The sequence below is a fragment of the Lissotriton helveticus genome, chromosome 3_1, assembly GCF_964261635.1.
Source record: "Lissotriton helveticus chromosome 3_1, aLisHel1.1, whole genome shotgun sequence".
In the NCBI taxonomy this organism is placed as follows: domain Eukaryota; kingdom Metazoa; phylum Chordata; class Amphibia; order Caudata; family Salamandridae; genus Lissotriton; species Lissotriton helveticus.
This window is the reverse complement of record NC_136061.1, coordinates 1,032,231,504-1,032,258,136: the sequence shown is the minus strand read 5'-3', so window position 1 is coordinate 1,032,258,136 and position 26,633 is coordinate 1,032,231,504. Positions and strand designations below refer to the sequence as shown.

The 26,633-nt window shown below is 45.9% G+C and overlaps 1 protein-coding gene across 3 annotated transcripts in view; it reads right to left on the bottom strand.

The window, feature by feature from the left end:
• The window catches only part of LOC144823224 (neurabin-1-like), a 647,660-nt gene that overhangs the window by 203,762 nt on the left and 417,265 nt on the right, over positions 1–26,633 (bottom strand). For all 3 annotated transcript variants that reach the window (XM_078681559.1, XM_078681561.1, XM_078681560.1), the window contains exon 12: positions 10,975–11,299. In XM_078681559.1, coding sequence (XP_078537685.1) covers positions 10,975–11,299 — 325 coding nt within the window. The remainder of the gene's footprint in view (positions 1–10,974; positions 11,300–26,633) is intronic.

The window sequence follows — 26,633 nt, the reverse complement described above, 5'->3', positions numbered from 1 at the left end:
CATTTATAACAGCAAGACATATATAGGGGTAGGGCAGTATGCTTAGAAAAGGGATTACCTAAAGACATAGAAGAATTAAACAGTTGACATTATAATAGCAATTATAGCAGCAAAAACAAATCAGGTGTGGGAGGTAGTGTGCTGTCTACGGTGATTAAGGTAAGATATATTCCTAAGGCCTAAGTTGTTAGTATTAGGGTGTGCCTATGTTTAGGTAGTGTCCTAGTCATGCAGTCAAGTTCTATGAGGTAGTATAGTATATTATTAACAAGTCAATATCGGCGTAATAAGCCATAAGAGTAGTATGGGTATCGTTGGGTGCATCAAACATAAATATTAACAGGTTCAGGTATGGGTGATATCTTCCGGTGAGTGGTATGGAATAGATATCACCTAATAATGAGGTAGCAATAGATTGTAAAGCCGATGCTTGAGTGGCGTCAGTCGTTTGTCTAATTGGTCTTCCAAGAGTTCGTGGTGACTCCAGTCCTTTTTGGCAGAAATGTTCGTATCGCAAGTCTGTGGTCATCTCTATATAGGGTATTTACTCATCATGTGGCTTTTCAGTTCCCTTTTAAAAGCTACGATATTTTGAATCCTCCTGATGTAAGGAGGGAGTGAATTCCAGACTCTGGGGGCCGCTCCTGAAAAAGCTTGGTCATAAGTCTTTTTTTTCTGGAAGAATGCCGGCCGCAATAGCAGCTCTTTGGAGCTTCTTGTTGTTCTGTTACCTCCCGATATCTTAATTTTCTTGGCGAGATATCTCGGCGTGTTGTAGTGGACCGCTTTATGTGTGATGCAGGCCATCTTCATTTTAATTCTAGCATCATAAGGTAACCAGTTTAGGGCCTTCAGGTGAGGAGATATGTGGTCGAATTTCCTAGTTCCTGTGATGAGTCTTGCCGCTGCGTTGAGACAAGCTTTTAGTGGTGCAGTGGATGTTTTTGGTAGGCCAGCTAATGTGGTACAGCCATATTCGATCCTCGAGATAACTAACGATTGGATGGCAAGTTTTAGGTCTGCTTCGGAGATAAAGGGCTTCAGTTTCCTTAGATAGTTTAAATGGAAGCGGGCGCCCTTGGCCATCAAGTTGATGTGTTCTTTCATGTCTAGGTTCTTGTCTAGTGTAATTCCTAATGATTTGGCTGAATTAACTAGGGTCGGGGTGCAGTTCAGCGCAGTCACCAATTTCGCCCATTCCTTTGCCTCTGTGTAACTCCTTGTCGGTGAGATTAACAGGAATTCAGTTTTATTGGCATTCAGTTTCAGGTGATTGGCTGTAAGCCACTGCAATGCTCTTTTTAGAGTTTCATTCATAAGATCAATGTCTTCACTGCAGGCAATCTTCATGTATATTTGGGTGTCGTCTGCGTACATGTGATAAGATATCTGTGAGGTCCGAAGAATCTCTGTGAGAGGTTCTACATACAAGTTGAATAGATCTGGGGATAGCGTTGAGCCTTGAGGGACCCCTATTGTGTTAGGGCAGGGGGAAGAGGTTGCTTCGTTGACCCTGAATAGCTGAGTCCTGTTCTGCAGGAAGGAGTTAAACCACTTCAGAACGTTACCAGATAAACCCATCCTGTCTTGTAGTCTGGTCATCAGAATCGCATGATTTACCGTGTCGAATGCCGATGATAAGTCCAGTAGTATCAGTAGGCACGCATGATTTTGGTCAAGGGCTTGTAAAGCGTCATCAACAATGTGTAATATCGCAGTTTCCGTGCTGTGTCCTGTTCTGAAACCTGATTGGCAATCGTCTAGTAGTGAGAACTTAGCGATATGTTGACTCAGTTGACCTTGTACACATTTCTCAAGAAGTTTGGCCAGTAGAGGGATGTTGGTCACTGGTCGATAATTGTTCGGGTCTGTTGCATCAGCTGTCGGTTTTTTGATAATGGGAGCTACCTGCCCCGTTTTTAGGCAGTCAGGCAGGGTCCCTTGTATTAGTGAAGCATTTATTATCTCCGTCCAGATTGGAACTAGAGTGTGACTGATTTCTCTTACACATTTTGCGGGTAGCGGGTTTTGGTAGTGGTTGTTAGGTTTAAGTTTCGCTAGCGTTTTGGCGATCATTTCCTGGGTGTATAGTTCAAATGTGTCCCAGCTTGCCTTGTTTTTTGAGAAAAAATCCATCGATGGCGCATTCGTCTCCTTTTTTGAAGGGGGCGGGGTCGTGATGTTAGCCGCTGATTTTGTGAGCTCAGCTTCTAGCAATTTAGATTTGTTCGTGAAAAATGAGGAGAATTTCTCACAGCTTATAGGGTTTTTTGGGTTCTCTTGGGCGGTTTTAGTTAGTTTGTTTGACTGTTGTTTTAGGATCTCGAAGAGTTTTCGGGGTCTGTTTGTGGCATTGTCCAGTTCAGCCCTTATAAATTCTTTTTTGGCGTTGGTTATCTTTAAATTATATTGTTTCCTCGTTTTTCTGAGGTCCTTCAATTCGGGGGAGGCGGGATGTTGTCTCCATTTCCTTTCAGCCATTCTCAATTTTCGCCTGTCCTCGTTCAGAGCCTCATTAAACCAAGGATTTTTGGGTTTTTCCGAGACTCTTTTCAGTTTTTGAGGCAAGGTGTCATTGACAATATTACCGATTGAAGTTATGTAGTGGTCAGTCAGCTCATTCACATTCTGCCAGTTGTTAGGAGGCTTGAGGTCTTTCTCACATCTTTCAACCAACCTTTCAATATTAGCTTCTTTAGTATCACGTATCAATTTTTTGACCCTGTGCGGTTGTATGTTCCTGCCCTTTTTCATTGTAGGTATCATGAAAGTTATAGCGTGATGATCAGACCAGTCACATGGGTCTATAGCGGTAATTAGAATTTCTTTGTTTCTAGAAATTATCCAATCTAAAGTCGCTCCTTGTGAGTGAGTGGGCTGGGTGCATATTTGAGTGAGGTTTAGCTCGTTCAGGAAGTCTTTGATCGATTTAACCATTTTGTCATTGCCATCGTCCCAGTGGAGGTTAAAGTCACCTAGGAATATGTTGTTAGCGTCTGGGTTAGAATTAGCAGTTATGATCTCCATGCGATGCTCTGTGAACTTTGCATTATCTCCAGGTGGGTGGTAGACCGCATGTAGGTTGTAGCTCTGATTATTTGGTGATCTTATATTAAGGCCAAGGTATTCACATGATTCTATAGGGTCTGATTGGAATTGGTTAACCTTTATCTCTGAGCGATGAATGCACGCTATACCTCCTCCCACTTTCCTTGGTCTGTCTAACCTGATAATGTTATATTGTGGTGGTACTAGAAGATCCATGGTTGGGGAAGATGATTCATTAAGCCAAGTTTCCGTGAGGATGGCCAGGTCGATTTCTTTGTTGAGTATTAGAGCGGCTATGTCGGATGCATGTTTATTAGCTGATCGACAGTTAAGTAGTAGGCACTTCAGTGTTTTCAGTGAGTTGAAGTTGTTTCCGTTTTCAGCTTCGGTTGAATTTATCTGGATGGGTTGTAGGTTGTGGAGGATTGCTTTCCTATCCTTTGTTGGGGCCGTTCTATTAGGGTCAATAGGTACAACTTCGATAATCTCTTCCTTTTTCGGGGCCTGTTGTTCATAAGATCGAAGTAGGGCCTGAGCTTCTTCGTTTGGAATGGGGTTGGTCCTGTTTGGTCGGTTGGGTCGAAGTATAATATTCTGGATGTGTGTGATCTTGGAGTTCGTGTTTATCGTCATCGCCCAAATTTTCTCAATTGTCTGTGAGACTTTTATTGAGTCTTGTGCCATGTAGCTTATTAGTTTTCTAAGCTCCTTCATTTCTTTCTGTGTTCGGGGTAGCTTCTTAAATGAGGTAGGTCTGGCAGTTTGCGTTCTGTATTTGGCTCTCCTCCGTGATCGATCTGTTCTCAGTGTCCCATAGTTTATCGTTGTATCCTTAATTTGGTTGTGATTCTGGATTCTATTAAGGGTGACATCATTTTCTATATTGTTAAGTTTAGGGGGTGTTTTTGTGGGTGAGGATCCGTGGGCCTCTAGTCTCGTATTCGAAGGGTGTAGGGGAAGGTAAATATTCTCTACTATGTTCCTTTCGTAGTTCTCGTCGTAGAGGGGCTCGCTCTGATCTGAGTTGTCCTCTGCCGTTGAAGTGGCCACGTGTGATGGTATCAGCGGTCCTTCTAGGACTGTCAAGTTCTTCTCTTCGTTTCCAATGATATTATCTACCGTTATCCTTTCATTTTCATTCTCCGGTATTGTCATCACACTTCCAGGTAAATCTCCGGCGTTAGATGTTTGGTTGTCAGTTAAATTGACATCTCTAATGACTGGGTAGTTGTTGTCAGGTGTGGTCTCAGGAGGGGTCACGTTTTGTTGATGACTAAGTCTCACTGTATTTTGCAGGCGATTTGGTCCTACTATGGATTCCTTTAAGGCTTGGAAAGTTATCTCAAATTTCTCAAGTTCTTTGTTAGTTCCTTGTATAAGCACTATTCCCGTTTTGTATATAGTAACGCATACTTCTGTATTACCTCTTTGAGTTAATGAGGTCGTTATTTTCGTGCCATGTATATGGCAGTGATGATACTTTCATTTCCCATTCGTTATTTCAGTGTGACCATATAATTGGCTTTATTTAACTTTAGTTAATTCAATGTGTCAGTGCTGATACTTCCACATCCACGATATAATTGGCTTTATTTGACTTTAGTTAGTTCAATGTGTCAGTGCTGATACTTCCACTTCCAAAACACTTCCAAAACATTTCTTGCGCCTTGATTGTTGTAGTTTCTGGTGACACTGCAGGTTACTTTCTCTGTGTTGTTTGGTGATTCTTAGTCCTTTTTCAATTTCTTGTGTTATTGATTGTTTCCTTCCTTCTGAGTGGGCAAGGTTCGATGTCTCAGTGTTATTTGGTGTTTCTTTGTTCTTTTTGTCCTTTTTCAGTTTCTTGTTTTCAGTTTGTTTACTTCCTTCTGTGGGGGCAGGGTTCGATGTCTCAAGCGGCCGCCATTTTAAGGTCAGGCGCGCCGCTTTTGAATGCTCCCGCGTTAGTTTTCTTAGTCACAGTTCTTTCCCTTTGTCCTCCCGTAGTGCCGCTCACCCGCTGTCTCTCTCCGCTTCCTGTCCTCGTTCTTCCTTCGCTCCCGGCTCCCGCTCCTCACTCGCGTCTCAAGCCGCACCGACAGTGCTCACTTGTCACCGCTCCTCACCGCCTCGCACCTCAGCCAGTCCCCGGTCCCAGGCCTCCGATACCAGTGGCGCTCTGTCGTCGGCGCCAGTGACCCTCTTCTCTCGACCACCTCTGGGGACATCGCGCAGCTAGGGCGCCATGGGCGTTGCCTCCCTCGTGACCACCGCTCCAGCGTAGGGGTCGGTCAGTGCCCCTCTGTCCACTTCCCCTCACGAGTCACCGGGCATGGAAGCGCCGCATTCGGTCCTCCGGGCCGTCGATCCTCCGTCAGGCAGTCTGGTCGATCGTCCAGGCAGTCGAGTCTCAGCGATGGTGGTCCGGTCCAGCAGGGGTCAATCGTGGTGGACACTCGTCTCTCCCCACCAGTCAACCCAAGGTATGTTGACGCTTATTTACTTATTCCTTGTGTTGTGGGGGCGTTGGGAGGGGGCAAGGATGACTTTTTTGGTTGGGTTTACAAGGATTTAAACTAAAAATAGTTATCCTTGACCCAGGAGCTCTCACCGGAGCTCCTATGTAGCGGCCATCTTGCTTGCTCTCCAGGATTACCTTTATTCCCTCTAGGATTACCTTTAAACTCCTGTGCTTAGCCCATGGTGCTTTTTACGGCACAGGCTCAGAAGGTATCAGGGCCCTTCTGTGCGTGTATTCCCCCAGTAGAACCCTCCGGTCTTCCTCCAAGAATTTGCTTGTGGTCCCCAAGTTCACAAAGGCAAAGTGGGGAGGCAGAGCTTTTTCTGTTTTAGCTCCTAAACTTTGGAACTCTCTCCCTTTGGAACTCACTAACCAATCCTCTTTAGTGGTCTTCAAAAAACACCTGAAGACCTGGCTTTTCTCCCAGGCATATTAGGGACTGCGCCTTTGCTGGCTTCCTTGTTCATCTATCTGGTAATGTGGATCTTTTGTTTGTCTGTCTGGCGCCTTGATGCCCCTTGGGGCTAAGTTTTGCGCGGTATAAAAATGCTATTCATTCATAAACACTCGAGCTGGTAGGAAGTGTTGGGGTTGGAATTTTGTGATGAGGGTCTGCATGCTGGCTATCCTGACTGGATTGAGGCATGCAAGTGCTTTGGAAGTGTCTATTGTGGCCCCTATATACTGATGTAGGTAGGAGGGCTGTAGATGAGACTTGGTGAGGTTTAATGTGAACCCCAGGTCATGGAGCAGCTGAATTATTTTGTTCGTGTGGTTAACACACTGGCTGTGTGACTTGGCTTGTATGAGCCAGTCGTCCAGGTATGGAAACACATGAATCTGTTATCTCTGCAAGTGTGTGGCTACTACCGCAAGACATTTTGTGAAGACCCTGGGTGCTGTGGTTACTCCGAATGGGAGAACCTTGAAATGATAGTGTTGGCCGTCCACTGTAAGCCTTAGATATTTTCTGTGAGCAGGGTGCATAGGAATATGGAAGTAAGCGTCCTTGAGATCTAAAGTGGCAAGGAAGTCGCCTTGTTGAAGTAGTGGAAAGATTTGTTGAAGGGTGATCATGTGAAAGTGATCTGAGCGTATGTAGAAATTGAAAGGTCTGAGGTCCAGTATTGGTCTGAGAGTCCCGTCCTTTTTGGGGATTAGAAAGTTCAGGGTGTACACCGCTGTCCCTTGATGCTGTGGGAGAACTGGTTCTACTGCATGCTTTTGAAGCAGTGAGGGAACTTCCTGTTTGAGGAACGTTAGATATTCCGAGGACATGGGACGCTGTTGGGGCTGTATGTTTGGGGGAGTTGCGGTAAGTTCCAGGCAGTAACCATACTGGATAACTGGTCTTACCCACTTGTCTGTTGAGATGAAGTTCCAGACAGGTAGGACCTGTGAGACTCTTCCGCGACAGGAGTGGAATGATCTGGGGGGAGCAGAGGGAAGTCATTGTTTGGTAGTGGGGGAGGTACAATTGTTGTTACCTCGGCCTCTCCCTTTGTTATTATTTCCCTTGTACCCACCTCTGAAATATCCCCTGTTGGGAGATGTTTGTGTGGGGCTTTTGTAGGAAGAGGAAGCAGTGTCTGTGCTGATGTTTTTAGATGCCGCCCTATAAAAAAGCGACAAAAGAAGACTTGTGTTTAAGGAGACTGCAATGCTCCCATAGATTTTGCAGTGTCTGTGTCTTCATTTTTTCTAAAGCTGTGTCTACAGCTGGGCCAAACAGGTGTTCTTGGTCGAACGGCTGATTCAAGATGGTAGTTTGCACTTCTTGTTTAAAACCAGAAATGCGCAACCATGCATGTCTGCATAGTAAGACACTGGTGTTGACAGATCTAGATGCGGTGTCTGCTGCATCAAGGGCACATTTAATGGATACATTTGTAACTAACTTGCCCTCCTGGACTAGATCATGGGTTTTGGCCTTGTATTGGTCAGGCAAATACTGAATTAGGTTCTCAAGCTCATCGTAGTGAGCCCCATCATACCTGGCAAGCAGTGCTTGTGCATTAGCTATCCTCCAGTGATTAGCCGCTTGGGAGGCAACTCGTTTGCCTGAAGCGTCTAGTAGCTTGGACTCTGTCTGGAGGTGGAGCATAACCGGAGGTTTGAGAGTTGGCAAGTTTCCTTGCATTGGACACTACCAAAGAATCTAGAGGGAGTTGTCCTTTAATGTAGGTGGTATCATCTGGGGCGGGTTTTTACTTTATATCAATGCGAGGATTACGAATTCTGGTCCCGATAGGGTCCTTGAAGATATCTGGTGCTTGTTTAATGACACCTTTGAGCATGGGCAATGTTTGTATTGTCGTTTGTGACTGGGCAAAAGTATCTACCAGGAAGTCTTCCTCCATCGAGTCTGAATGTATTTGTACGCCATGATATTGGGCAGCCCTAATAATAAGCTGTCATCTGGGGGAGATGGCTGTGTTGGGTATGTCTCTGGATCAGGAAGGTCTGGAGGATCTGCAGGATCATTGTAATCTGCCCATGTGTCCTGTGTTACAGTAGTGTCATCATCAGGGTAATCTAAAGGGTCATTATGTCCACCCCCGGCCCCTAGGTCATCATCATCCTGTGGTGGTGATGTGTGGAGAGAGTCTAGGAGAAGTGTATGGGAGACTTTTCAGGAAATAAAGGCTTAATAGGAAGAACAGGAGAAGAGGGTTGTAGGGGTGAAGTTGCAAAGTCTCTTTTCTTCACAGACACCTAAGGAGAGGATAAGGTGTCAAATGTCCTCTTGTTTGTGGGGAGACTGACAAGATGGCCTGTTTTAGGGTGCACATGCAATGTTTTTTGTTTTAGGATCGATAGGATCTGGTTGAAACAGATCTTCCTGGTTGGCGTTTCCTTTCAGTGCCGATTTTTTCAGTTCAGAACGTGGTTTCGATTTCTGCTCTGGAGCCTTAAAAGGGTTTTTTTGCTCCTTCAGCTTCGATGTTTAGTTGGTAATCTTTTTCGGATCCTAAGATTTTCAGGGTTTGTTCGGATCCGAGGCCTTCTGGTTTTTTGGTGCCGAAGAGCTCGATGCCGAGGCTTTTTTGGATCCCGATTTCGGTACAGACAGTGTTTTTTAGGCACCGATATGCGGCTTGCTCGCTCCCGAGCTGCCGGAAGGCTTTTCCTTTGTCTCCGGAGCCAAGGCTTCTGAAGTTTTCTTTCGGTCGCGACTAAGTCCTTCAGGCAAAGTTTTGACCTGAGCCTTCTTTTTCTCGGGTGAGGTAGAGGCAGGGGCAGTTGTACTCACTTGTTGAACTGTAGTGATGTGGTCATCGGAGTCGTAGTAATCAGCTTCAGACACTATGTCGAGCTCCTCCGAATCCTCTGCCTCTGGAACGTCGGGGCCTTCATCGAAGAGGTCTTCTGGAAATATTGAAATTTCTAAGGAACTACTGTACAGATTTACACCATTTAACAAAAAAGAGCGCTTTGTGGACCAAGAGCTAATTTTTCCCTAAATTTGGTGTAATTCTGTTCAGCACTTTGGGCTGTAGCCGTGTCTAAAGTTTCCTATGAAAATTAACATGGAGAAAACGTGTTTTGGGAAAACCCCTTTTTCTCTGCCCCTTCTTAACAAATCATCTCAAAACTTTCAACACAGCAGATGAATTGAGCGGACCATTAGTTTTGAAAATTTCGCTAAGATTCATCAAAGGGCGCCAAAGATATTGGCAAAAGAATTTTTTTTTTTTTAATAGAAAGAAGATCCTAACTATTACTATCTACTGGCGACTGTCAGTAGGTAATACATACATACACACACATAATATATATATAAATATATATATATATATATATATATATATATATATATATATATATATATACACACACACACATTCCAAATTTCAATATATCCAGCGCGCTCTCAGGAAAAAGGACACAGAAGATCCAAGGAACTGTTAATGGATGTTTTAATCACAACGCGTTTCACCACACGAAGTGGCTTGGTCAGTCTGCTATCTCCTCCGGCATGCGCGTCACTCTAAATGGGTCCTGAGAGGTCCAGATATATATATATACACATACACATACACGTATACATACACATATATATATACATACATACACATATATATATACATACACACACATATATACATACATACATACACATATATACATACATACATATATATACATACATACACACATATATATATACATACACACACATATATATTAATACACACATATATACATACACACATATATACATACACACATACATACACATATATTCATACATACACATATATACATACATACACATACATACACATACATATACATACACATATATATACATACATACACATATATATACACATACATACACATATATATACACATACATACACATACATACACACACACACACATATATACATACATACACATACACACATACATACACACACACATATATATATATATACATATACATCCATACACACACATATACACATACATTCATATACACATACATTCATATACACAGACACGTATATATACACACACACACAAATATATACACACGTGCAAATACATTTTAAAGCACCAAACCGAATGAAACAAAAAGTGCATAGTAAAAGGCAAACTACATCCATGTCCCTTACCTGTTAACTAAGATGAAGCTAACAAGTATTGGCAATACCCATAGGTAGGGCTTTAAAGGAATGTTTTATGGTAATGTGAAGGATTGGAAGTAAGTTGCATGGGAATTGATATGCATTTGCAAGGAAGCAAAGAACTGTAGAATAACATTGGTGTTCGTTAAAAGGTCAGGCAACAGTTACACTGTCAAACCAGACCTAAAGATCTATATAGGTTCATGACTTCCCTTCTCCCATGTATGTGCTACACCAGAATAACACATTTTCTGGTCATCCACAACAGTTGAATAGCATTCCAATGTCATGTGTGCGTCCTGGAAAGCTCAAACTCAGGTGGACAGATGAATAAGATCACAGCTGTGTGGAGTGTGAGCACTTTTTGTGGAAGTACACAACTTCTGCCAGATCAAAACACATACTCTTTTGTCTACCCAACATGTGGGCACAACCAAAGCACCTCTCTAGTGAGGAGCATATAATTCTCGGGCGACAGTTGCACCGACAATCCAGCCAATAAAAACACATTGAGTTGGTTGAGTCAACTGAGCAAAAAAGAAAAAAACAATGAAACAATGGGTAAAATGGCAGAACATTCTCTGTTCGGTTTCACTGCTAGCCACAAGACTATGGTGCTTCCACAAGTTGTTAATAAAAGGGATTACGAGTAAAAATAACCAGCCTACCTTTGTTCTCGACAACAAAACCATTAGGGAAGGTGCTACTAAACAAAGTTGCTTTTTTGTTTAAAATAAGTTGTACATTTTTTTTTAATGCAAAACAAAAATAAATATGAGCAGCACTAACCATGCTTTTCTTTTACTTTGCCTTTTGATTCGCTCGGTTTGATATTTGTAGATATGGCAGAAGAGCTTATGGTTACACTTGGAGACTGAACCGTACTTGTGCTGTTTTCAACCTCAGATTTGTGAATAGGAGATGACTGAACAGAAGCAGAAGGACTGGAATCCAACAAGCTTCCTAAGCTTCCAGAGGGTTCAGTCATTTCAATGCTTTGATTATCTGCTTCATGGAAGGTAGAGTCACAAGGATCTTCTGATTGCTCTAGAGTCTGCACTTCATATGACGTGCAGAGGTCAACCTTTTGTGCAATATCATCAGCACCTTCATCCTGCGAAAATAAATTTATTTTAGATTAAAAATACTACTAGATAGGCTATTTCTCTTAATTATCATATTGTATCCTCATGTAGACTCTCCATTAACGACTGGCTGCAGAAGAATTTATTTTAATTGTGATCATGGACAATAAAACCCTAACTCTTACCAACAGTATGTTCACAGAGTTGCCCAAATTCTAGCCTATAAAAGCCAGTCAAGGACAGTATTTTAGAGAACAAAAAGATGACTGCTAATTATTGGCAAGCATACAGAATAGCTTGTAAGGAGAAAATATTAAGAAACACAAGGATGCCATTAAAAGAAAAAACAATCAAATTACAGAAATATATCAGAATGTGCTGAATGCCACAATCAGTGCCATTTAATTTATTTTAGGTTAGTGCTAAAATGCTGTTTGAAATAATTCAATGGCATACAAACCTCACACAAGACATGATGGCAGAGTTCTACAGGCTGTGGCAAGTATTGCTGGTTGTCCCGACAACCAGAGAAACCAGATACCACAGCAAGCTTATTAAATTGGCATGTCTATCCTTTTTAGGCTTTGACTTTATGGGTGTAGCAAGGCTGAATGGCCTTGGCTTACTCCTGAAGGTTGGTGTGGAGTAATATCTTAGGTAGAGTCAGCACTCGGCACAATCCGGTGCAATGCAAAGGACAATGCTGCTTACCAGTATGCATCTGTTCTTGGCATGTAGAGATGCAGATTCACACACTATGGATAGATCGCCATCTGGTGTTGGGCCTGGATGTTTGCACTTGTTTTTGGCTTGGAGAAGTCTTTGGAAGTCACGAGATAGGCGACTCCTCCTTTGGGTGATAGTGCGCATGGGCATCAGCTCCATCTTCAGATTATTTTTTTCCAGCAGGGAAATGATGGAGTTTTGTAAGAAACAGAAAAGATGCCCATGTACGCTGTATCCAATTAAGATAATACCGGAACAGATAAAGGTAGCCGTGGAGGCGGGTGGGCCTGTGTGAATCTGCAGCTGTACATGGCAAGAACAGATGCATACTGGTAAGTAGCATTTTCCGTTCGAGGCATATAAGCTGCAGATCACACACTATGCATAGATTGTATAGCAGTACCCATCGTTTGTGGCGACCACCCGCATCTGTTGCAGCAGTTTGAAATAATGTTTTGAGTACCGCTTGGCCTACAGCAGCTTGCTGTTTTGCTTGCACATCTACACAATAGTGTTTTGTGAATGTGTGCGGTGTAGACGACGTGGCTGCTCTGCAGATGTCATCTAAGGGAATGTTCCCTAAGAATACCATTGAAGCCCCTATTTTGCGGGTAGAGTTGGCTTTAGGAGGAACAGATAATGTGCGTTTTGCTTTGTGATAACAAGTTTGTAGACATTTGACAATCCACCTTGCAATTCCTGATTTGGATATGGGGTTGCCTTTATGTGGTGATGAGATAGATACAAAAAGTTGTTTTGTTTTACGAAAAGGTTTTGTTCTTTCAATGTATTAAAGGAATGCTCTTTTTACATCAAGAGTATGTAGAGCTCTTTCTGCGACTGTTTGTGGTTGCGAGAAGAAAACTGGCAATTCCACAGACTGATTGAGGTGAAAGGGAGAAATTACCTTAGGAAGGAATTTTGGATTGGTTTTAAGAACCACTTTGTTACGATGGAGTTGTAAAAATGGTTCTTGAACAGTGGGTGCTTGTATCTCACTAACTCTTCTAAGGGAAGTAATGGCGACAAGGAACGCGACTTTCCACGTAAGAAATTGTAACTCACATTTATGTAGAGGTACGAATGGGGGCCCATTAGTCTTGTGAGAACAATATTCAAATTCCATACAGGTGAGGGTGGTACTCTGGGGGGAATTCTTTTGAGACCTTCCATAAATGCTTTGATGGCAGGTATTCTGAATAACGATAAGAGTTGCCTATTTTGTAAGTAGGCTGCAATGGCAGCGAGATGTAACCTAATAGAAGTGTATGCTAGGTTAGACCTTAGAAGATGTAATAGATAGCATATGATGTGTTGAATAGACATACAGAATACAGTATATAACAGATCTTTTCCACTTGGCTGCGTAGCAGGCTCTAGTGGTGGGCCGTCTAGCTTCCTTGATAACGTTCATAGACTCAGGGAAAGGTTAAGGTAACCAAACTAAGACCTCAGGAGCCAGATCTCTAGGGTAAATTGTGCGTGGTCTGGGTGTCTGATCTCTCCACGGTTCTGGGTTAAGAGGCGTGGGTAGAGTTGTAGTTTTTGGTGCGGGAGTACTGATAGTTCCAGCAATATTGTGTACCACGGTTGTCTGGCCCATGTTGGAGCAACTAGGATAAGAGTCCGTGAGTGTTGCTGCAGTTTTGCGCTCCACCAGTGGAATGAGTGGGAGAGGCAGAAAACGCAAATCTGCCTGACCAATTCATCCATATTGCATTGCCTTTGGACAATGGGTGTGGATATCTGGCGGGGAAGCTTGGGCATTTTCGTGTGTGGCGAAGAGGTCTAGGTCTGGTGGTCCCCACATGTGGAAAAACGTTTGAAGAACTTGCGGATGAAGTTCCCACTCGTGAATCTGTTGTGTTTGACGACTTAACAGATCTGCTATATTGTTCTGGACTCCTGGAACATGTGCTAGGAGAAAAATGTTTTGGGGAATAGCCCATCTCCATATCTCTTGTGCTAGTTGGGAGAGTTGTAGGGAGTGTGTCCCGCCTTGCTTCTGTATGTACTACATTGCCGTCATGTTGTCTGTTCGAACTAGGACAGCTTTGCATGATATTTGTTTTTGAAATGCTTTTAAGGTTAGAAATATGGCTAATAACTCCAGATGGTTGATGAGTAATTTTTGTTGCGGATGAGCTCCCCAGCCGGAGAGCGATGCGTCCGCTGTGATGACTATCTGTGGAACTGGCTCCATGAACAGTCGCCCTTTGGAAAGGTTTTTGGTATTCCACCACTGCAGAGATCGATGAGTGCGACCGTCTACCAACACCAGCTCTGTTAGCTGACCTTGAGCCTGTTTCCATTGTCGTGCTAGACACTCTTGTAGAGGACGCATTAAGAGTCTTGCCTGAGGCACTATGAATATGCAAGAGCCCATCATCCCTATGAGCTGCATGAACACTCGAGCTGGAAGTGTGTTGAGGCTGAAATTTGGTTATTAGGGTTTGCATGCTTGCTATCCTGGCTGGACTTGGATAAAGGAAAATGCTACTTACCAGTATGCATCTGTTCTTGGCATGTAGAGCTGCAGAGTTGTACACTTAGCATTAGATCGCCACCTGGTGTTGGGCTCGGATGATTGCAGGTTGTTGTCTTGGAAGAAGTCTTTGTAGTCACGAGATAGGTGACTCCTTCCTTGGACAATACTGCGCATGGGCATCAGCTCCATCCTTAGATTGTTTTTCGCCATGATGGGAAATGATGGAGTTAGTATAAGTAAAGAAAAAAGGATGTCCATGCGTGTGCATCTAAGTAAGATGAAAAACTGGAACGGATACAAGTCCCGGGGAGGCGGGAGGGCGTGTACAACCTTGCAGCTCTACATGCCAAGAACAGATGCATACTGGTAAGTAGCATTTTCTGTTCGAGGCATATGAGCTGCAAATTGTACACTTAGCATTGATTGTACAGCAGTGTCTCCCCTAGCGGTGGTTGATTGTATCCGTTGCAGTGGTTTGAAAGAGAGTTTTAAGGACAGCCTGGCCTACTGCAGCTTGCTGCTTGGCTTGCATATCAACACAATAGTGTTTAGTGAAGGTGTATGGTGTAGACCATGTTGCTGCCTTCCATATGTCCTCTAGGGGTATGTTTCCTAAGAAAGCCATAGAGGCTCCTAGCTTGCGAGTGGAGTGCGCTCTATGAGGAACTATTAATGTACGTTTAGCCTTTAGATAGCATATTTGTATACACTTTACAATCCACCTTGCGATCCCACCTTTAGAAATGGGATTGCCTTTGTGTGGAGGAGAGAAATATACAGTTGTTTTGTTTTTCTAAAAGATTTAGTTCTATCTATATAGTATAGAAGAGCTCTTTTAACATCTAGAGTGTGTAAAGCCCTTTCCGCTACAGAGTCTGGGTTTTGGAAAAACACAGGTAACTCTACGGATTGATTTAAGTGAAAAGGAGTGATGACCTTTGGAAGAAATGTTGGATTAGATCTAAGAACCACTTTGTGAGGATGCATTTGAAAAAATGGTTCTTGTATAGTGAAAGCTTGTATCTCACTTACTCTTCTAAGAAAGGTAATTGCAGCAAGGAAAGCTGCTCTCCATGTTAGGAATTGCAGTTCACATTTATGTAGAGGCTCGAACGGGGGCCCCATGAGTCTTGTAAGGACAATATTAAGGTTCCATACAGGAGAAGGTGGCAACCTGGTGGGATTATTCTTTTTAATCCTTCCATGAATGCTTTGATTTCAGGCACTCTCAAGAGAGACAGATGCTGTCTTTAGTAAATACGCTGCAACGTGCAAGCGTATGGAAGAATATGCTAAATTAGATCTTTGTAGATGTAAAAGGTAACAAATGATATTCTGGATGGAAGCATCCAGGGGATCAATTTGATTGTTTCTGCAATATATTGCAAATCTTTTCCATTTAGCGGCATAACACGCTCTGGTAGTGGGTTTCCTAGCCTGTTTAATGATGTTCATACAGTCTGGTGGTAGGTTTAGATAACCAAACTCTAAGACTTCAGGAGCCAGATTGCTAAATTCAGTTGTTTTGAGTCTGGGTGTCTGGTTTCTCCATGGTTCTGTGTTAACAGGGAGGGTGTGAGCTGTAAGTTTTGATGTGGAACCAGAGAAAGATCCAGCAGTGTGGTGGCGTGCCCATGTGGGAGCTACCAGGATGAGTTTGAGAGACTGTTGTCTGACCTTGCGCACTACTAATGGAATCAGTGGGAAAGGCAGAAAAGCGTATGAAAATCTGCCTGACCAGTTCATCCATATCGCATTGCCCTTGGACAATAGGTGTGGAAACCTGGCGGCGAAGGTTGGGCATTTTGCATTTTCGTGGGTGGCAAACAGATCTATATGTGGATGACCCCACCTCTGGAAGAATGGCTGAAGAACTTGTGGATGTAGTTCCCATTCATGAATCTGTTGTGACTGCCGACTTAACAGATCTATCTGATTGTGAACTCCTGGAAGATGTTCTGCCAGCAGATGTATATTTTGAGGAATGGCCCACCTCCAAATGTTCTGTGCGAGCTGGGACAGTTGCAGAGAGTGTGTATCCCCCTGTTTTTGTTATAGTACATAGCGGTCATATTGTCCGTCTGTATTAAGACAGCTTTGTTTTGTACTTGTAGTTGAAAAGTCTTGAGTGCTTAGAATATGGCTAGCAGGTTGACATGAAACAGTTTTTGTTGATGGTTCCATTGACCTCGAGTTGTATGATGTAAGAGATGGGCTCCCCATCCTGTGAGAGATGCATCTGTTGTGAGCACTAACTGTGGGACAGGTTCGAGGAACGGCCGCCCCTTTGTCAAGTTTTTGGTGTTCTACCACTGCAGAGAGCGATGCGTGCGGCTGTCCACCAACACCAGGTCTGTTAGTTGACCTTGAGCCTTGTTCTACTGTTGTGCTAGGCACTCTTGTAACGGGCGCATTTGCAATCTTGCGTGTGGTACTATGAAGATGCAAGATGCCATCATGCCTATTAGTCTCATGAACACTCTGGCTTGCAGAGATTGTTGTTGTTGGAAGACTGTGACTAAGGCTTGAATGCTCTGTATCCTTGCTGGACTGGGATACGTTAGAGCTGTAGATGTGTTTATTGTAGCCTCTAGATACTGGTGTACATGAGAAGGCTGCAGGTGCGACTTGGTGTAGTTGATTGTGAACCCCAAGTTGTGCAACGTTTGAACTGTTTGATGTGTGTGTTGGACACATTGATTGAATGACTTGGCTTTTATGAGTCAGTCGTCCAGATAAGAGAAGACATGTATTTGCTGCCTTCTGAGATGTGCTGCTACTACTACTGCTAAGCACTTTGTGAACTCGCGTGGTGCTGTTGTTACCCCAAATGGAAGGACTTTGAACTGATAGTGTTGTCCTTGTATTACAAACCTTAGGTACTTCCTGTGAGCAGGGAGTATAGGAATGTGAAAGTAGGCGTCCTTTAGGTCTAGTGTTGAAAGGAAATCGCCTTGTTGCAGTAGTGGGAGCACTTGTTGCAGAGTGATCATATGAAAATGATCTGATTATATGTACTGATTGAGGGGCCGGAGGTCGAGAATTGGTCTTAGTGTCCCGTCCTTTTTGGGAATTAGAAAATACAGCGAATAAACCCCTGTTCCCTGTTCTTCTAAAGGAACTAATTGAATGGCATCCTTTTGTAAAAGTGACAGAACTTCTTGTTGAGGCAGAGTCAGGTGGTCTGTAGACATTGGGCGCTGCCTGGGAGGTATGTGTGGAGGGGTTGCTGTAAGTTCTAGGCCGTAGCCATGTTGGATAATCTGTCTCACCCACTTGTCTGTTGTGATGGAGTTCCAGACAGGCAGGAACTGTGTTAATCTGCCCCCTGCAGGAGTGGAATGCTGTTGGGGGAGCAGAGGGAAGTCACTGTCTTGTGGCGGAAGAGGATTGATTGTTGTCGTTACCGCAACCTCTTCCTTTGTTATTATTGCCTCTGTATCCTCTAAAATATCCCTTGTTAGAGGATGTTTGTGTGTGAGATTTGAAAGATGTTGTGGTGTCTGCTCCAGTTTGCTTGGAGCCCCCTCTGTAGAAGGAGCGACGAAAGGAACCTCTAGCTGGTGTGGACTGTAAAGCCCCCATAGACTTGGCGGTGTCCGTATCTTTCTTCATCTTTTCGAGTGCAGTGTCCACTTCTGGGCCAAATAATTGGTCCTGATTAAATGGTTGGTTTAAAATGGTAGTTTGCACTTCCTGTTTAAACCCGGATATGCGTAGCCAAGCATGTCTCCTAAGTATGACACTGGTGGGGGCGTGGCCTGCCGAGCAGCGGAACGGCCGCACTTTAAGCGTGCTCCGCCGGTCGGAACTAAATCCTGCTAAAATCCTGCACTGGGAGAGCCCTCGCGAACCCCAAAACATCTGTGGTGGTGGTGGTAAGGATCGAAACTGCCTGAGCTGATTCTCTGGTCTCGGAGAGCCGCAGATCCGGAACCGGAGGCAGACGACTGCCGAGCCGAGCTTCGAAGGGACGAGAGTGGAGCTCCCGGTCCGGCCATCTGGACGAACTGAGCCCGCGGCTTTGTGGGCCTTGCTCTGCTTCTGCGGGGGGGCCGTGGACTGGGCGGAATAGATGGGGTCCGGCTTCCCTCGGGGACACACGCCGAGCCTGCCGGGCGAGCCTGGACGTCGGTCCCGGCCACGGGAGACGCTGGGGCTGCGGGGAGAGGCCCAAGACAGTTGCGGACCACAATTGGGGAGTGACAGCGGGGGACCGCCTCGAGGGGGCAAATAAACGATACCCGCCTGCGGCCCTCCCTGGAGACACTCACCGGTGGCATAAGACCCAGGGAAGCGCTAAAGACCAGATGAGGGGGGCGCAGTCCACTACTAGCGCGAAGGGATCCGGAAACCGCATTTTGTGCAGCCCTGCCCTGAGCCTGGCACTGTGAGGCGGAGAGTTGGCGGCTAAGACGGACGAGGTGCACTGAAGCCGGAGTGGAGAGGTGCCATTGCCGAACGTGCCCAGGACGCGAGAACAAGAGCTGACCACGCTACGGACCCGGCGGGGCCCTCCACAACCACCTACACCGATCTGCCCCCGAGAGCACCAAAGAGTGGCAGCCATTTTGTCACCTGGGGGTCGGAAGCGCTGTGGAGCCCTATGGTGCATGTATTGATCATTGCTGCGACACCTGCCATGTCTGTCTGACCGCGCTACACAAGCACACTGATGGGAGCGCGTGGAGGTCCACATAGGAAGCGCGGATATCAACGGCTGCGTGCAGCAGTGAACACAGAGCATCTGCTGGATATGCGTTCCAGCCTGCGCATTATCGACGCCAAACTCGACAATCTAACATCGCAATTGGACTTGGTGAAAGCGCTAGTATCAACCCACGCGACGTGATTGGACACCCTACAAAATCGCCACACGGAGTGCCATGAATTCCAAGTTGAGACCAAGGAGCAGCTGCTCCATATGTGTCACGGGAATACCAGAGACGATGGCAATTGACAAGATGGAGAAGTACATCATGGACCTCCTGCACGAGTTATTTGACCCACATCTTTCGGCTGTATTCGTGGTTGAGAGAGCACACAGGTCACTTGGCCCCAAACCCCCAGTAGGAACCGCTCCGAGGCCCATAATCGCCAAGATCCTGAATTATCAAGACCGGGACATTATATTGCGACTGGCAGGAGCAAAGGGCAAGATCACGCACAAAGGGAACAACTTGTCTTTCTATCCGGATTTTACCCCAGCAGTACAAGCACATTTTGCTACAGGCACAGATACTGTACTTTCTACTATATCCTGCAAAGCTGAAGGTGTCAGTAGACGGGCAGCCGCACTTCTTCACAGATGCCAAATCGGCCCTCAAGTTCGCAAAACACTTAGAAGGGTCACAATCCAAGAAGACACAACTAGGAGCAGAAGCGGCAGGAGGTGCCCTACGCGACAATGACTGAACTGGTATCGTATGTTCTCTGTGGGATGTGTATTGCTTCTCCTTTTTATTTTACCTTTCTCCTCTTACGCCCTGCGGACATTGGTGATGTGGCTGAACTGTCCGGTCCGACCTGAAGTCACTAACACACAGGTCATTTGGTAACTGTCATATGTAGTCCTGCTACGGGGGACGCTGAGGCCTCCCTTTAATTCCGACCACCTTGCATGATGCAAGGTAGTTAGCCGGTACTGCCACGCCTCCGAGGGAAAGTTCCCATTATTTGATGTTCTTTACATTGCAAGGCGACCTGCGGTATACAGGGTGAGTTAAGCTACAACCTGATTGGGGGGTTGGAGTGGGTGGTGGGGGAAGGTTGTTTGGTTATGCAATACCAGTCAATTAACGTTGAAGTGCGGGTTTCCTACATGTATCGCCAAAGTTACGCATGTCGATTGGAAATGCAGGTGAAGGCTTTGTTGTATTAATATATGGCTGCGTCTAATATGATCAACTGTCTCACTTGGAATGTCCGCGGCCTTAATGGTAGAAAGGCCCGGCTGGTGTATGCATACCCGAATCGGCACAACATAGATTTATGTTTATTGCAAGAAACACATCTGAATAGTACGCCATCGAGCAGGTTGAGCAATAGGTGGGGCACTGCCTACTCTGCGATCTACTCTAATTATGCTAGGGGAGTGGCGGTGCTGCTGCGCCGCGGCTTGGATTGACGGGAGAGCAGGACACAGATGGACCCGGAGGGGCGCTATGTATTGGTGCAGGGACTTCTTTGCGATACGGCAGTTCTTATTGTGAATGTCTATGGTCAGACTACGGACTCACCAGAATTCTTCCATTCAATTTGGTCCAAAATCAAAGCCACTGGGTGAGACACTATAATTTGGGGCGGAAACTTTAATGCAATTCTTGACGACCAGTTAGACAGGCGGGGCACTGCCCGCCCTCTGCACCCACTTGCAAGTGAAGCCCTGAGGGAAATGATAGGAGAGGGTAACTTGGTGGACATTTGGAGACAGACACACTGGGGCACAAGAGGGTACTTGCATCACAGACCATCGCAGTGCCTGGTCTAGGATTGATTTCTGGCTAGTGTCCCGTGTTGTAGCGGCATACATAGTAGCTAGTAAACACCTTGCCCGCTCCCTGTCCGACCACGCCCCGTGCCTGCTGCAGCTGACACTGCCCAAGATGAATAGCCGAGCCTTCACTTGGAGGCTGCCGCCACACGCCTTACTTGATGAGGCATTTAAGACAGACATTGGTAATGATATAGAGGATTACTTCCGGAACAATGACGGCTCAGTTGATACAGAGGGAGGACTGTGGGAGGCCTTTAAGGTGGTAATCCGGGGACAGTGCATCGCCAGACAGACGGGGGTGCTTAAAGCAAAGAGGCTCCTTGGCCACACTGGAAGCTGAAATAAAGGTGTTTGAGTCACAGTATTACGACCACTAGACCCAGGAGATATCAGTGCAACTTAAAGCTAAACTGTTAGACTTTGGTGACGAGGCGCAACGCGAGGTCAAATTCCTGGGAAAATACGCAGAGGCAAGGCGATACGGGGAGGGGGACAGGCCGGGGCGCACTCTGGCAAACATGGTAAGGCCTTCCAGATCTGCGACTCACATACACGAGATGAAAGACACGGATTGGGAAGTAGTAAGGGGACAAGACAAGATATTGAAAACGTTCTCTGACTTTTACACCACCTTGTATTCGGCCACCACTGCCGGCTGCCCGGAGGGGCTACGGTCCTTTCTGGAATCTATTGAACTGGCCTGGTTCAACGACGCGTATCGAGAGTATATGGACTTCCCGATAACTGCGGAAGGTATAGCAAAGGTAATAAAAAGCATGCCCCCGCACAAAGCGCCAGGTCCCAATGGACTGACGACGGCCTTTTACAAAACCTACGTGGATGTGCTCGCTCCCAGGTTACTGGCAGTCTACAAAGACGCGTTGGAGAGAGGTAGACTGCCGGATTCAATGAGAGGCCTTGATCGTCACGATACTGAAACCAGGTAAACCAGAAGACGAGCTTGACTCTTATAGACCCCTTTCGTTGATCAACATCGACACCAAGATCTTTGCCAAGTTACTGGCGGATCGCATGCAGCCCCTGATGCAACTCATCGCCCGTCCCGATCAATCGGGATTTATTCCTGGCAGAGCCACGTCACATAATTTGTGTACCATTTTCTCCACACTTCACTACCTACACCCAAGTGTGCATGCAGCGGTGGTGTTTCTAGATGCTACGAAAGCATTTGACACGTTGGAATGGCCATATATGTTCGCAATTCTGACTAACATGGGATTCAGTGCTTTATTTATTAGTAAAATTCGCCTGCTGTACACGTCCCCTTGTGCCAGGATCCAGGTCAACGGGGTGACATCGGAACCTTTCTCAATAACAAGGGGCACGCGCCAGGGCTGCCCCCTATCTCCACTCTTATTCGCCATAGCCATGGAGCCGTTGGCGGCACGAGTAAGACAGCACCACACGGCGCGGGGGATCAGCTTCACTTCACGCAGCTTGTTAATCTCCTTATACGCGGACGACGTGACGCTGTATTTGGTAGATCCTGAGGTCAACCTAGACCCGGTGTTGCGAGAATTTATCTGATTCGGCGGGTTAGCAGGTGTAGGCATAAACTGGTCAAAGTCGGTAATATTCCCTCAGACGGATGGTACTCCAAAGGTAAACTCTGAATTCCCATTGCGATGGGAGGATAGAGAGGTGAAGTACCTCGGTGTCTGGATCAGTCGAAACCTCCAGGAGATATGGAATTTGAATTATGGACGGGCCATGATGTGGCTTGAGGGGAAGGTAAAATTATGAGCGAAACTGCCACTGTCCCTTACTGGACGGATCGCCCTGGTCAAGATGATAGTGCTACCGAAATTCTTGTACCTCTGTTATTTATCCCAATCCCTCTGACAACGCATTTCTTTGCCACCCTAAAATCCCTCCTCACCTCCCTGGTGTGGGCGGGAGGACAGGCAAGAGCAGCTTGGGACGTGCTGTCGCTGCCATTGCGACAGGGCGGACTGGGGGCCCCAGACATGCGACTGCACGCACTATGCGCCCAAGCACAATACTTACATTTTTGGGTGCACCCAACTCCATTTCAACCGCATGTGGCTGTGGAGCGAGATGGCATGGCACCTACCCCGCTAGAAGTGGCCATATGTGCAAAGACAAAACGACCTAGAGAAGACGGACACTGCTGAGATGCTCAAGTGGATCTGGGAGGAGTTGCGGAAGAGGGCGGGTGTTCCACTCCTGTATGCACCGTCGTTGTCCCTAGCCCAAAATCCCCTATTGCCTTGCATTGAAGGTGGGATTGGCAGGGAAGTACAGCAAAGGCTGAATCTCCATACGCACGGAGACCTGTTTACTGACAAGTTCATTGACCCCCCTGTTGCTGAGGAGGGAACCGTGGTCCGACTTTCGGACATGTTCTTGTATCATAGACTGAAGTCTGCCTGCCGGGTGTTATGCAGTGAATTTCCACGAGCTCCCCCAGTGTTTCATGCGCTGGAGGCGGTGGTGGGCTCCCCATCTCCGCGCAAATTGATCACCAGGATATACCGGCAGATGCAGACAGCGGCGCCTCAAGTGCAGCTCACAGCCTTGGAAATGTGGAATGCCGAGCTCGACCCCCCGCTCACGGAGGAACAGTGGTCATTCTGCTGCGGGCAACTGACTGAACTGTCCCCAAACTACAGGCTGCGGCTGACACATTTTAAGTACCTGCATCGCTTTTATAGGACTCCGATCAGCTTGCATAGGATGGGTCTCTACGAGGAAGACAGTTGCTGGAGATGTAGATACTCCCCAGCCTCATTTTTACACATGGCACGGTCGTGAGAGCGATTAGCGGACGACTGGTCCTCGGTGGACACCATTAACAGCGTGCTAGGTCGTGCTGACACTCCGTCCCCTGAATTAGCAATACTGGGATATGTCCAACACACCCCGTCCAAGTCCCAAAAATTGCATGCTATGCAGCTGTTATACGCCAAACGACAGGTGGCAGTAAACTGGGGAAGAAGGAGGGTGCCCACAATCAAAACTTGGCTTGCTGATGTCACTTATGGTCACACACAACTGGGCACCTTTTGGGAGCCGATGCCTGCGGCCTCCAGGCCACAAGACATATGGGAACCATTCTTGCATTGGCAGAAAGACAATGTAGGGGGAAGCCGACAATGCTAGCGAAGTGGGCGAATAGCTGAGCGCTCCTTCAGACATGAGATATTGCTCAATATGTGATGTGCCGGGAGGGATTCCTGGAGGGTAGGCGAAGCTGAGGGGGCCTGTGGGATTGTTGTGTAATGTTATCAATTTATCACCATGTATTAGCTATGGTTCTACCCTATGACCTACAGGTCGTTTGAGGGGCAGACTATCAATCTCTACAGCCATTGGAGGACGTAAGATATCTTTCCGGTCGACGGCGTAACACTCTGATGTAACTAGTGTTTTACACTGTGGAATGTGTCTGCACACTTTTTTGGACTTATTGCTCATATTTATGTACTGGCATTGTAAGTTCTTTTGTTCGGTTATGTATGACTTTAAATGGCAATAAAAAATAAAATTAAAAAAAAGTATGACACTGGTATTCACAGCTCTAGATGCGGTGTCTGCAGCATCTAGAGCACATTTTATTGAGGCATTTGAAATTAACTTGCCTTCCTGTATAAGGTCAGTTGCCTGAGCTTTATACTGATCTGGTAGATGCTCAAGTAGTTTTTCTAATTGATCATAATGAGCCCTATCGTAACGAGAGAGGAGGGCTTGTGTATTAACTATACACCATATGTTAGTGGCTTGTGCAGCTATTCTTTTACCTGACGCATCAATTACTTTGGATTCTTTGTCAGGTGCGGGTGCTTCGTCAGAAGTTTGATAATTTGCCCTTTTCCTAGTATTGGACACAACTAAAGAATCTAATGGTAGGTGTCCTTTAATGTAGACTGGATTTGTGGGTGCAGGCCTATATTTTGTCTCAATTCTGGAGTTCAAAATTCTAGTGCATACCGGGTCTTTAAATACCTCTGGAGCATGTTTGATGACCCCTTTAAATCATGGGAAGAATTTGAACAGACCATTGAGACTGTTCAAAGGTATCTAAGAGAAAATCCTCCTCAGTCTCATCAGAATGTATGGTGACTTTGTGGTAAGCATCAGCTCTGTTTAATAAATGACCAAAACCAATGTTATCCTCTGGAGGGGAAGGTTTTGAAGGGTATAGCTGCGGGTCAGGAATGTCAGGCTCATTTTGTGGGTTTGGCAAGTCCCAACTAACGTCATCCATGTGGTATGGGAAAGGCTCATCTGTATCCTCCCCTCCACCCAGACTATATTCATCATCATCATCATGTTGAGGTGAATGTGATGATAAAAGTAGAGAATGTGCTAGAGAGATTTGAGGTGATATGCGAGGAGGAACAGGAGGAGAAGGAGAAGGTATAGGAAAGGAAAAGTGCATAGGGGATGTTGCACAGTCCTTTTTCTTGGCAGGAACCACAGGTGTGAGCGGTGCATCTGCTGGTCTTTTCTTGTGAGGTGTAGCTTCTACATGGCCTGTTTTTGGGTCGATATAGATCTTTTGTCGAGTATCTGGCAAGAAAAGTTCCTCCTCATGTACAACCTTCTTGGGCGTCGATTTTTTCGGTTCCAGCCGAGGTTATTTTGTGTCTTTAGACTTGGGAGGTGTTGAAACGTCCTTTGGCGTAGTTTTCAGTGCCAAAGGTTTTGTTTTCGGCTTGGTAGGCAGGTTCGAGGGCTCGGCACATCGGAATCGGGCCTTACGGGCATCGGTCCTGAAGAAGGTGTTCTCGGTGTGGGAGCTGGTGTCATCGGCTTCGAGGTGTCGGACGATGGCTTCACACTTTTAGGTTTAGAAGTGGACAGCTTCGGTGCCGAGAGGTCTTTCTGTTTCGGTGCCGAGCCATCCTTTGGTTTCGGTGCCGATGGAAGAGGTGGAATCGGCACGTGCGGCTTGCTCGGTGCCGAGGCACTAGAAGGCTTAGTTTTCTTCGGAGCCGGGCTCGAAGGCGTGGCTTTCGAAGCGGATGTTCGGTCTCGACTGACCTTTGGCTTCGATTTGGGAACTGTATGTGGTGCAGGGGCAGTAGTACTCACACGCTGACCCGATGGAATGGAGTCATCTGAGTCGTCTGCCTATGATACGATCTGGAGATCAGGCGAATCTTCTTCGGGAACGAGCGGGACCTCTTCATCGAAGATATCTTCCGGTTCCGGAGCTGATCTCCTCATTTTGTGTCGGCGGGCCCTCCGATCCCGGACGGTTTTCTTTGATCGGAAGGATGCACAAGCTGTGCAGGTCGATTCGTCGTGTTCTGGCGATAGACAGGGGTTGCAGACCTCGTGGTGATCGCTAAGTGGAAACTTTGCTCGACATACCGGGCATCTTTTGAACGGAGTTCTGTCAATAAGGTGTAGGCCGCACGGCGTCGATAGGCCCAACAGCCCGCGTCGATGACCGGAAAGGAACTGATGGCGTTGAAACTATTGTAGTCGATATCGAAGGTATTTTTTGAAGTTTGAGGAAGTTTTGCACTTCGATGTGCTTGAAAAAGTGTTTTTCTAGCCGGAGCAGAGAAACTTTCATTCGAACCCAGTGGCGGAAAAAAACAATCTAAGGATGGAGCCGATGCCCATGCACAGTATTGTCCAAGGGAGGAGTCACCTATCT